This window comes from Rhyacophila brunnea, unplaced genomic scaffold, assembly GCF_057557595.1.
Source record: "Rhyacophila brunnea isolate RB1 unplaced genomic scaffold, BYU_Rbru_1.0 scaffold_21, whole genome shotgun sequence".
NCBI classification, from domain to species: Eukaryota; Metazoa; Arthropoda; class Insecta; order Trichoptera; family Rhyacophilidae; genus Rhyacophila; species Rhyacophila brunnea.
Genome location: NW_028232871.1, coordinates 15,471,518 through 15,485,459, shown reverse-complemented (window position 1 = coordinate 15,485,459; position 13,942 = coordinate 15,471,518). Strand labels below are relative to the sequence as shown.

The 13,942-nt window shown below is 35.3% G+C and overlaps 1 protein-coding gene across 2 annotated transcripts in view; it reads right to left on the bottom strand.

Annotated features, from left to right (window-relative positions):
• Positions 1-783: 783 nt before the first annotated feature.
• Positions 784-13,942, bottom strand: part of LOC147070781 (calcineurin subunit B type 2) — a 41,750-nt gene continuing 28,591 nt past the window's right edge. For both annotated transcript variants that reach the window (XM_085948796.1, XM_085948797.1), the window contains 2 exons: positions 12,748-13,046; positions 784-1,741 (listed from right to left, as the gene is read on the bottom strand). In XM_085948796.1, coding sequence (XP_085804922.1) covers positions 1,571-1,741; positions 12,748-13,046 — 470 coding nt within the window. In that variant the 3' untranslated portion in view covers positions 784-1,570. The remainder of the gene's footprint in view (positions 1,742-12,747; positions 13,047-13,942) is intronic.

Genomic DNA, 13,942 nt, shown 5'->3' with positions numbered 1-13,942 from the left:
TGTTACATTAGCAATCCTCGGATGAAAATATTATCTGCTGTAGTTTTTTTGTGTAAAAACCTTTTGAAACATATCCATGACTTTTATTATAATTATGAATTACAAGATTATTTCTATTATCAAAAAACATCAAAAGGCATTGTCAAAGATTTAGAATTAATTCAACAAACTGATACTGAATGACACCTGCATTTAGTGATACTTACAAAGGAACTAACTAAACAGGTAGACCAGATATTGACATATTGTGATTTGTATTTTAAATTACATTATAATAAAATTACAAAATATAGTAATCTAGAATTATTGTATTCTCGAAGAATTGAATTAAGAATAATGTTATCGGAAGGAATATTCCGGCTACGCTTTAAATAATATTTACAATTAGACGTCCGAGGCGGAGACGAGACGGGGCGGCGCGGACGCCGTCCAGCAGAAGGGGGAACGCCGCATTTCATTTGACCTCCTACACGGCTACGTAACAATATTCGTAACTCTCAGTTATAAAGTTCAACACGGACAGTCAGTATGTACAAGGGGAAAGATCTAAAATAAGACTTTTCTCTGCTCGCCGAGAGACTATTTGACAGCGCACCGCGGCTGAGGGGGGGGGTCGCGTCGTAATATTTATCCGAGAACTCTGTCCTTGCGCAGTAATCAAACGAACGTAAAGAGTGTCGTACAAGTATACACGCTAAAGTAGAAAAAGTATTGCTTTATTTGCAATTATTTGTAATGTGCAGATTTTTTTTAATAATCTATATATCTTAGAATATTTTTTTTAATAATAGGTACTATTATCCAATTTAAAAGTTATTAAAAATTTGATTTAGAAATTTGCTCGATCTATCGCGATCGTACGGGCGGCGCGGCCGGCTTGAACGGGGCCGCGCCCTCAAGTGATCGCGGTACACGGCGACCGCGGTGACGAACACGGAAAATTTTAAGCAAAAGATCCAACTCGCCCGTTGGCCCTGCAGGGTAAACAGCCTACGCCGCGTTTCGCAGTCCTCGGCCGCCGGGCGGCGCCCGGCGCGGAGCCGACCGGGAGACGCTTCTAAATATTTACAATGTGCTAATCCGGCAGAAGCGCAGGGAAGGGGAAGGGGTAGGGGAAGGGGCATACAATAAATTAAAATCATAAAAAAACAACTTACAAACGACACGCTTATTAAATAAAACTACACGTTTAAAATAAATAAATTAGTACGGATTAAGTTTTAAATTAAAAGTACAAGATGACAAAAAAGAAAAGAAAAAAAAGAAAAATTATTCTTAATCACTCAAAATAAGATGAAATAAAAAAAAATTTAAAAAGTATCAATTTAATTAATTAAAATAGAGTATTGCAACGAGAGTGAGAATGAGAATGACAATGAGAATGAGTGTGAGAATGAGAGTGAGAGGAGAAACGGAAGTGAAAGTGAAAGAGAAGTCGGGTTGGCATTGTTTTGTTACCGCTATTTACCCCGCAATGCCAATTGACTAGATAACAATTTTATATATACTTAATAGTAGAGATATCGTTTAAAAAATATACAAAAAAAACAATTGACGCAGAGCGGTAGAATTAAACGTCCACTACCATTTTCTTATGGATGTCCGTGTTACCGACCACCGAACAGAATTCGTCAAATGATATTTTGCCATCCTCGTCTTTGTCCGCAAATAGAATTGTCTTGTCTACGATTTGCTGCAGTTGCGTGTCTTTCAGATTATTGCCCACCATCATCTTAAGTACCTGAAACACAATAACACAAACGATTAATGACAAATCCTGACTTTCATTCGCTCCTCACACATTACTGACTACAACAGGCATGGCCAAATGGACAAATGGACCATATAGGATGGTTTTTACTTATTTATAACATAGAAACACTTTGGGCCAGTTATAATATTTATAAAATAGAAACACTTCCGGTTTTCGTATTTATTCCGAGTTCACAGAGATTAACCAACAATAACAGAGAAGCGTCAAACATTATATTTAAAACAGGCATTTATCAAACAAAACATAAAATGACAAAATACCTATCAAAACATTGCAACGAACGTCAATAATAATCAATAACCATTAAAATACAATTAAAGCAATTAGATATTAATAATTCTTGTTACGTATAACATTAAGGAAACTCCATAATAAAAGAAAGTCAATTGAATTCAACACATGTGTTGAAAACGGTCATTGATGGATAATAATTATTGTAAAAATAACATCTATACAGTCTCTTATCAAATGATAAATATGTTCAACTAACCACAACAATATGTGGTCACGGCAGTGTTGCCATATTTTTCTATGCTGATTATAGTACAAAGGCGTAAAAATTATAGTATTTCTGAAAAATATATCGTACAGGAACATTTTTCGTCTTGAATCCTTTAAAATTATAGTATTTCGGTAAGATTGGCGTAAATTTATAGTATTTTACATTTTTCGCGAAATTAAAATTATAGTATTGTACTATAATTATAGTACGGTTGGCATCACTGGGTCACGGTGCATATTTTGGTAAATTTTAATAACACGGTATTACAGGAAATGTATAAACAACAGCGGTGAAGAGCGGAGGTAAGGCCGTTAAGATTCGATACAAGTGGTTCACACTAAACTTTGTCAGTCATACTTAGGTATTTGTTTTCACTCAACTAAAAATACAAATTGCAGATGATGCTGGTTAGTTTTAAAAATTTAATAACTAAACCCTGCCTAGACCAAACCGTAAGAGTTTAGGTATACTATGGGCGATCCGAGAAAAAAAGTGCACACTTTTTCAGTCATACTTATTTGTTTTCGTTGAATTAAGACTACATATTATTACAGATGGTGTTAGTTAGTTTTTTTTAATTCATTAAACCCTGCCTAAATCAAACCATAGTAGATACACCAATATCACTCGTAACTCTACGGCCTTCAAGATACCTCGTCGCAGGACAGATGTTATGTTTCATGATGCTGTGTATCGTGCGATTAACTTATTTGATGGCACCATAAAGGTTGATTTATTTTTTATTAACTATATAATGTTTGTGGACCTGTTAAATAGGTTAAATTTATAATTGTATATAATATTATTATCATGTTTCTTTAATATTTACATAAACACATGCTGTCTTTTCTACTTTCTTGTTATATTAGTTGTTATTTGTAATTAGAATATTTTTATAATTTTGTATTTATTATTTATTATGGCGCATTGGCCAATCGCTGTATTGCAGTAATACTCTTTTTTTCTAAATAAATAAATATTGATATTAAATAAAAATTAATTCCTCTATTTATAGACGGAAAAATATTTTTTATCTATTATGGTTTGGTTGAGGCAGGGGTTAATCGAATTTTAAGAACCATCTGCGATTTGTATTCTTAGTTCAATGAAAACAATTAAGTATGACTGACAAAGTTCAGTGTGAACCATGTATGTCGGATCTTAACAGCCTACCTCCACCCCCCGTCACTGATATAATATATTATGTATATTTTATTTTATAATCTATAATACCAAACTGGAAGATTGCCAGCAAAGACACCATGACCAGAATTGACTCGTACTAATAGCGCCTGTACATGTGCATGGATTTACTAGTAGCAATAGTGTGTATTTTAAACTATCGTGACAAATTTATGGTATTATTTGACAGGTAGTGAAAATCAGTTAACCTCAATCTGAGCGGTGTAGTTCATTTTTTTGCCGGCAGGTTCGCCACTATCGTTCTACTGCGCAAACGCGGATCGAAAAAACCCCAACTGATACATGAAAATTCAAAAGCTTCAGAACTTTTTTGATTCATGCATGCAATATTGCAACCGCAGGATAATTCATGTTTACACATACATTTTCTTGTTATGGCAGCGATAATACGTACTATCAGCAGTAAATCCATGCACGTGTATAATATTAAATGTATAGATTCCACAGCACAATGTGGGCAATTCTTAACAAACATGGCCTATTAAATCAAGAGCAACGGTATGAATACCAGAAATTGTCATAATATGAAGCAAAGACGTCAAAGTCGTTTTGCTCGAAGGCAGATGGACCTCTACAGTTTGAGATACTTTAGCAGGCCTTTAAAAGGTAATAGGTTAATCGGCTGTTACAATAAGTGCTACAAACCTAACTTAGATAGCTGCCGTAACGGCCGAAAGCAGTCTTGTATCTAGAATAGATGCGCAGAAGGGTGTAATAATTATTATAATTATATAGATGGATTCTGAAGATACTTCCATACACTCGGTAAAATCACATTGTGTACCGATGTAACCGCTGGAAAATTCTAGATAACATAGTCTACAAGTTACGAAACATCATTTGGCAAATAACTTTATCTTAAAAATGGTTTTACAATACATAGTTAACTGAACTTAATTTCTAATTCTACATCTATATTGACGTACAGTCAGCTCCACTAATATGTTACTATTGAATTCAATAATAAATTTGTATTCGTATTAATATGAGAAAAGACAAATAATTCACAAGATTTAAGAATGTAACATTCTAATTATTGAACATACATAATATTGAAAACACTTCTGAGAAAATATATTATAACCAATAGAAAAAATCTTTTTGAAAAGGAGTCGAACCCGCATCTCTCGGGTAATCACGCCCACGCACATTGCCCACAATGCTTAAGGAATTTAGAAAACGCTTCAGTGAGTATTAAAAGCCATTAGTTAAAATTTGTCATAATTAAGTATAATTCCTTTGCGTCCTAGTACGTTACGCGGAACGTAGAGAATTGTTGGAGAAGCCAACATCCATCCAATATTGTCACACTCCTAATAACAATTTTATTGTATTTGACTGTACGCAGTGTAACATGTATTATCACGTTGGGTCAATATTGTATCACGAATCGTGGAGTAGTTTTTTTTTTCTCAATATGGACTATGTCAATGTTTGAATAATCTTATAGAAATGCTAACACGGCATTGAAATGTGAAAAATCACAAAGAGCTTAAAATTAAACATTGTCCACTATTCAAAATCATATAACATCTAATTCTAATAGAAGAAAAAAGATCACGCTAATGACTCCACAAAGAATATGTAAAATGGCAAATATTCAATAAGGCGATTATTTTAAAACCTTGCTTCGTACGAGGAGACATATTAATAATTCTTTTTTGTCCATTTTTTAACCCTGCCTCTAATTACTGTCCCTCGCTAATCTTTTATCTTATGCGCTTTTTCTTTATTCTTTATTCAAGTCCGCTCCTTAGGTGGAGCATACGGAGACCGCACAAGACCTCCAACAAACCCATGACACTCACTAGTGTATTAATAGTGTCTATACAACCTGTGGACAGTATTTAGCAGTCGTCCGGGATAGCAAACTTTTGACACGGAATGGCCAAATATGTGTAGTACGCATTGGCGAAGGGTTAGAGGTAGGCTGTTAAGATCCGCCATAAATGGTGCACACTAAACTTTGTCAGACATACGTATTAGTTTTCATTGTAATAATACTACAATTTACATATGGTGTTGGTTAGGTTTTAAAAATCAATTAAACCTGTCGAAAACCAACCCATAATAGATAATAGTCAAAAAATACTAGTCTATCTATAAAATATATAAAATTATGCAATTAAATCATACGTAACTTTGAATATTTTATAGATAGACTAATATGTTTTATCTATTATAGTTTGGTTTAGGCAGAGCTTAACAAATTTAAAAAAAAATGAAAGAACAATATGTGTAATATGTATTCTTAATCCAACCAAAACAAATAAGTTGAATGAAAAAGTGTGCACAATTTTGTCGTATCGCCCAAAATATACCAAAACTATTATGGTTTGGTTAAGGCAGGGTTTAATTGCTTTTTAAAAACTAACCAATACCATCTGTAAATTGTAGACTTAGTTCAATGAAAACAAATACGTGTGACTGACAAAGTTTATTGTTGACAATTTATGTCAGAACAGTCTACCTCCACCCTTCGCCACTGCGTCAACCCCATGCCGTGAATCCAAATAGACCCACCGATCGGAAGTAAAATTAATTAACCTCTGCCCCCCAGAGGTAATAAGGAACCCCTTCCAATGGTTACTCTATTTAGACATTTTTGTGGGTTATGCCACTTCTGCTCTGACCGCCTCATATATATGCATAAGATGTTTTCAAATTATGTATGTTCAATACACAAAATGTTACATTCTCAAACCTTGTGTCTTATTCATTGAATATAATATAAAATAGCAATGCTGACGCTAATCAGAGTAAATCTGGATTAGGACAGCTACGACTGCATCACAATTGTGAATTTTATTATTAAACTCAGTAAAACTCGCATCCACCTTTTTGTCTGTATCGCATCGATTAGCCCATTTCTGTTTATAACGGTGGCCTGTGTATTGTAAAAGCTCCCACTGATAATATGTAAATTGCAACAGTTAAGAGTGAAAACAATATTACATAATGAAGAGAATAAATATTGAAACTGTTTTGTTCCGACTATATTGAAAGATTTACTTAGAGTTTGTTTGTTAAATGTGGAACTAAATGTGTGATCCGATTAATGTATTTCAGACATTCCTAGAATTGAACAGTTGAGAATTAAAATAACCCAATATACAAAGGTAACAAAGGTACAACTTCCAAAGTTATATATGAGGTTGTAAATCCGACTTGACTCTTTACAACATTCAGTAAACGAGGTCTTGTTCTCACATGATCCAATATAAATATTGATATTTATACAGTCACACAAAGGTAAATAGTGCATTTTCTGAGAGTTTCCGAACCGAGAAGGGAGTTCATCAGGGATGTGTTTTATCTAGGGAACTCAGAAATAATGGGAACTGAAATACAAAACGGGTAAGGCGAAGCAGGTAATCGACTCGAGTAAGGATGAATCCGTGTTAAACTTACACACGTGTCTAGAATACGTTTAACGTCGAATACTAAAAACTGCTCTCGGTTTATGCATTTACGCTCATTTAATGTTGGTGTAATACACACACTATTGCATGTGCATAATGCGTGCTTCATTTTCGCAGGACACTCACACATTCAAAACCCTGCATCAAAATGTGGCGTATTGAATATAGACTATCGGTATTCTATTTATTATCTGTTCTGTGGTTTTATCTCACCAGTTATTCAATATATATGGAAAGCATATAATGCGAAGCAGTGGCGAAGGGTGGAGGTAGGATGTTAAGATCTGCCATAAACATTGCACACTAAACTGTCAGTCATACTTAATTGTTATTACGTATTTGTTTTCATTGAAATAAGACTACAATTTACATAATATTATGGTGTTGGTTAGTTTTTAAAATTCAATTGAAGCTTGCGAAAACCAAGCTATAATACATAATAGTCAAAAAATACTCGTCTTCTCTATAAAACATCCAAAAATAAGCAATTGAACCATACATAACTTTGTATATTTTATAGATAGAATAATATTTTTTATCGATTATAGTTTAGTTTAGGCAGGGCTTAATGAATTTAAAAATTAACCAACAATAATATGTGCAATATATTATTCTTAATCCAACGAAAACAAATAAATATGAATGAAAAAGTGTGCACAATTTTGACGTATCGCCCAAAATATACCAAAACTATTATGGTTTGGTTATGCAGGGTTTAATTGATTTTTAAAAACTAACAACACCATCTGTAAATTATTGTAGTCTTAGTTCAATACAAACAAATACATATAACTAACAAAGTTTAATGTGCACTATTTATGGCGGATCTTAACAGCCTACCTCCACCCTACGCTACTGATGCTGAGAGCCCTAGATCATTGGCAAGGCAGAATAACAATTGGTGGCCAGAAAATAAACAACTTAAGATTTGCAGATACCACACTAATCGCTGTTCACAGAGCTGCTACACCGGACCGGGTAGAGGAAGAGAGTCGCAAATACGGCCTCTTTATTAATAGGAATAAGACCAAGTTAATGGTTGTAGATCGGGCTAACCTTCTACCAACAGCAAGTACACTGCAAAAATTAGAAACAGTCGACGAGTTTGTATATCTGGGATCGACCATTAGTGAAAAAGGCGGATGTGAAGCGGAAATAAGAAGGCGCACACAGATTACAAAAAATGCAATGACACGTCTCACCACTATATGGAATGATCGGGGAATTTCAATTGCTACAAAAATGATGCTTGTGCAAACATTATTGTTCTCTATATTTTTACAGGGAGTCAAGTCATGGATCCTGAAGGCAAGGGAGCGGAAGGCAATTGATGCCTTTGAGATGTGGTGTTGGCACCAAATGCTTCATATTTCTTGGACAGAACACAGGACGAATCAGTCAATCATCCAGAGACTGCAGATTAAGGAACGACTCTCGACAATATGTCTGAGACGCATTGTGCAGTTTTTTGGACATATTGTCCGGCGTGGACTGGACAACATGGAGAGACTGGTGGTTCTGGGTGGCGAAGCACAGGAAGACGTCTACGCACTGGAGCAACCAAAGTGAAAGAGCTGACTGGGGGCACCATTCATTCTGCCCTGAGCGAAACGGAAGATCGAGAAGGATGGAAAGTCTTGGTCGCTCAAAGGATGGCAAAATTAAAAAGTGGTCACGATCCTCAGCCATGAGTGTACAACCAAGAAGAATATGTTTATAAATGTTTTAAATGTTTGAAGGAGGACAAATATTACTGGTTACAGAAATAACACATTCCATGTTGTCTGGTAATAATTAACACATTAATCGAATTGTCTTATGCGTTTATTAATTCCTCCAGATGGACAAATCAAATGAAGAATGCAACGGGTTTACGACGCAGACCCCGCATGGCGCTGAATGACAAATGAGAAAGAACTAGGCAATCGTACAACCAAATTATCCAGGTCACTATCATCAGTCAAGAGGTCCCGACAAAGAAGAAATGTTTATATATTAATCTACTCGGGAAGGGTGTAAGGGAGAATTCTGGCATTCTTGCAGAGCTGACCTGCGATAGCAGTGTTCAACAAAATTTCTTCGGATATCGATACACATCATTCCACTTGAGTGTGGATTGCAACGGACAGATGTAATAAAATGAGGGATTCATACAGACTTGTATTACAACACTTGATTTCAGTTACAGTACTATTGAACTGCTAACAAAAGTTAATATTCACTGTACAGGCAACTTTTTGTACATTAAATCAAAATGGCAGCCTGCTGTTAACGTTACGGTTTGATTAATTATCTGAGTACTATTATTTTTACATGATAAATCATGATTGTACAAAAAAAATTCTTTAAGGCTTCTAACATTAAGGTATTATCTCTAAGTGCGGCCTTGGCAAAAAAATGTATGGGTAAATGAATCTTCATTGTGAAATGACCTGCAATTAATTTAATCATTAGCCTCAGTGATCATTTTGTCAGCTACACATATTACATGAATATCTAGGCTTCATCTTAGTAGAAGAAAATTTTCTTGAAAATCCTTGGTTTTAGCTGAACTGCTCTCTGTATCATTATTATGAACTTTTTATAACTGTGTTTTTAATGTCATGTGAAAATATAAATTAATGTAATATCCATAATAAATTTAAAAAAAAAATGAGAATTGAATTAAATTGAAAAACAAGCGACGACATATCCAAATAAAATGAGTTATGAATGACAACTGTTCAACGAATGGCAACAAAAATCTTTAAATTGATTACGGCAACATTAAACAAATAGAATTATAGACGAATGTTGCTCTAAGAGAGTTTTCAATTGGAGCCATTCAGCCGATTGTATAGATATTTGAGAAAAAACAATTTTACGTTGAATTATTCTTGTTTTGTGAAAGTCACTTGGTCTATATAGGTATTCTTTGAATTATGACATTTTGCACTTGCAACCTAAAAAAGTATTTTTGACCGAATAAATTGATTTAGGTAGATTAATTTATGCATTATATGAAAGAGGTCAAAAAGTGAATGACTTAATTCGTGATCTAATATTATTTTTTACAAAACTCGACTTATGACCAAAGTGTAAGAACGTAACTGGTCATAAAGTCTCATTTGGAGGTTGTTGTATTAAAATATGAGAGTTAAATAGATTACATTGAACTACCATGGTAGAGGTCGCCGAGCTAATGAAATAGCAACAAGCCGGATATGTCACTCAGCAAGCGGATAACCCAAAGTTATACCCAAAGGGTACCCAACGATCACAGGGCTGCTATAAAATTCGCTGTATACACAAACTCATCAAGTCCGGCGGAAGTACGTGGCAGTGAAGAATTAGGGACCGAGAAAAGTGGAAGAAACTATGGGAAGGCCTTCATCGATTTAACGTTTCTAAAACAATTTTTAGTGCAATTGAATCGGCAACCGCAGAAAAATTTATACTATCCGCGTTGGTTGTGTATGTTGCGTTGCGGTTGACATCTTGCTTTGGTTACTTACTTAAATACTGTTATTTGCGTTTTTACGTGACTGTTCATCTAAATAACAATGGTACATTGTATAAAAAAACTTCTTTCGGGTTTTTATCCCTGTGCACCGTTGGCAAATAAAAGCACAAATCCAAATTTGTTACAAACCGAAATTAAATGCGAAATGACATTCAGCTAGACGTGCGTCTTTTGTGAACAAACGACTAATATTGATCCACACTACAGCCTAAATACAAATCGTTTATCACACTAACTTTTGAGTCAGATATAGCGGTTGTAATCTATTGCACACTTGTTTTGTATAGAATAATGAATGGACGGGAGACTCGAAGAATGACTATGTCATTTGTGAAATGCACCACACCACATGCACGGCACCACATTTCAAATGCGTCTATTCTCTGTCTTTCTTTCACCGCTAACGTTTTCAGAGTTATATACAGTAGCGGCTCATCCATATGCACTGCGAAACTGCAACACTCCCAAGCAAATTGAGAAAAATGTAATATTATAATATAAATTTATGTATATTATATGAAAATATCAATATTATTTAGGCGTGTATTAAACTTGCCCGCGCACCGATACATCCAATAATTATCATACACCGCGGAACTAATATCAGAAAGTGACGCATCGCGTGATTTTGTGCAGTATCATTTTCAATGGAATATGCTCGAGTGGGCGAAGGAGGGGCGTGGGGAGCGGGGATCGCAGCTAAAAGCTTGGTCTGGTACTGCCACTCTGGCAGTATTTCGTGTTGCAAGCGGGTGCAGCGGCTATGAGCGCGACGCGCGGATAATCCAGATAATCTATTTTTTTTAATCAACCGTAGCTCCCCCAGAAATAATATCCACGAGCCGCCACTGGTTATATATACAAATTGGGGTGACAAAAGATCTTACTAGATGTATTTTTGCCATTAATATTCTCCTTTTGACGTCACTGAACCGGAGATCCCGAGAAGAACATATGGACTGACTACTTATTTGTCTTTCAGCAGCAAAATAGATTACTGCACAGTATCATTACGGTTTATGAACATCATTTTCATCGTGTATCGAATTAATTTAATTTGTTGATAACATAATAATTTACATACGAGTCGGAATGTCGTTGCCAAAATTTCTGAAAAGATATCAATGAAAATATTCCTCGAAATGTGCCAAGCATTCTCAATACTCCTCTGTATGTTTAATACGACAGAAGACCGCCTACTCGATGACAAAAAATTATGAACCAAAGTCGAGATAATAAAAAAAAAACACTAAAAAGAAAAATGACAAACAATAATGTGCATGGGTATTTGGAAACCAACTCAAAGGTTGGCATGAGAGCAATGTTACTTGGATTGTTAACAAAATAAAATATTAAACTGTTCGGCCTTGGTCTATTAAAAAAAACCACAAATTCACTGTTTTTATTATTATCATTAGTAAGTACAGTTATGTAGTTAGAAGTATTTCATTTCTCATAGATATAATGTGCCATAGATTATGTTCTATTGAAAAGTCTATGATCTTCTCTACATTATGTATTTCTTTACGGTGTGTTGAGAATTGGACCTTAAAGCAAAACTAGGTTGATGCCATTGGGATGTGACAATGAAGGTGCATGCTAAGTATTGGGATAAAAATCTGGTTACATGTAAATTGTACGTATTACATTTCAGTTCACCGTGAGCTTTCTTATAGGAAAGAGATGAAAAAAATTTCGCATTGTTCTAATTTAATTACATACCGATTTTCTACTGACTTTCCCTTGTATTTCGATAGTTTTTATTGCGTATTTTATTATTATCAGTGTTTTAGGTACAAGTCGGTTTACAGGAAGCCAGGCGGAAACAGCGCTAATTTTCTCAGCCGATTTTGGCAAAATTCATGAATTCAAGAATGAAAACCTAACCTAACCAAACAAATAATCCAGTATATCGGCTATATTCAAAATTTGTCTGCCGCTGGCTTCCTGTAAACCGACAAGAACTGTGTTTTATTTTAGACATGAATTTTATCCTCAATACTATATGACCCAAAGAGGTTGTACGGTCTTTAATATACAACCATATATTTCCGATACAAGATTTCACGGTGAAGTGTGATACGGCAAACTGCATAGTACAAATTTCCGGACACGGAAAAAATCCGTTATGGAAGAAATAAATATAGCAAAACGGCTCTCTACAATATGTCTCTCAATTTAAAACACAACAACAAACTGTAGGTAATTGAAAAGTAACAGTAAGCACAGGGGAGGGAGAATTAAACCCTGTTACCCTTATACGTATACTGCATGTCCACGTAAGGGGGGTGAGGAAGGAGAAAAGGAAACCGGTATGAAGCTATGAATAGAATGACGCAATTACCTGAAAGAGCTCCCCGTTGGAGATGAAGCCGTCGTTGTCCATGTCGTAGATGCGGAAGGCGAACCTCAGCTTGGAGAGCTTGTCCCCCTTGACGCTGAACTGGGAGACGCCCTGGATGAACTCCTTGAAGTCCACCTCGCCGTTGCCGTCCGCGTCGAAGATGTCAATGACGCGCTGCACCAGCGGATTCTGCTGCAGCTCCGGCAGCGACATGAACTCCTCGATGGACAGCGCCCCCGAGTTGTCCAGGTCCAACTTGCGGAACCGCTTGCCCAGCCGCCGGATCTCGTCCGCATCGACTGCCACAACCACAAGCCACACGCTTTAGCCTTACCTTCACACCACACACTCCTCACACCGACCCTCATCCATCACATAACTAATTGTCTGCCGGCAATTCAAACATTGAATGAGCAGAGGCCATACTGAACCCTGGTCACGCAGAGACATGATGCTCAGCAGAATTGAACCATGAAAGAGACAAAACAGAAATTGCTTTCATGAAACCTAGTACAGACCTACATACATTTGCCCATAAACAAATGTATAAAAACTATTCACAAACGTTTGTATAAAAACTTTTATAATGCAAATTTTTTGTGATTCGCCTCTGATGGAAAACAAGCATATGTCCACCGACAAACAAGCAAGTGTGAACATGTTTGCGAATAAATGTTAACTCTTTCGCCAAAAATAAAGTGACTTGTGATCTAGTGGAATGTATTTTTTATTAAAGCGTACACTTTTATACTTTTTTATTTTGTAGTATATCTAAACTACATTTAATTTGATAATTTTGGCATCTATTTACGGTCATTTGTGTAGCGGCAAAAGTTAATAAACAACTGTATAATTTGTTTGCGGGCAAATGTCTATAAATGAGGAGCAAACATTCAAAACGTGATTTGTCACACAGATGTTGAGCTGAGATAATCAAGAAAAACATATTGTACTCAAAATGGTTTTTTTATTATAAAACTGTTTAAGGAAAGAATTCATTCATTCATTCATTTTTTGGATTTGAAATTTGGACAAAACACGATTTGCATGAAACTTGTGGGCAAAACACTATTTGAATGAAAATCAAGGCATTATATTTTTTTATAGGATAAAAGGTTCTTTGAACACTGATTCTGGTTTCCTTTCATAGATTTAAATATGGACTATCAGAATTGACAATAAACGGCATTTTTCA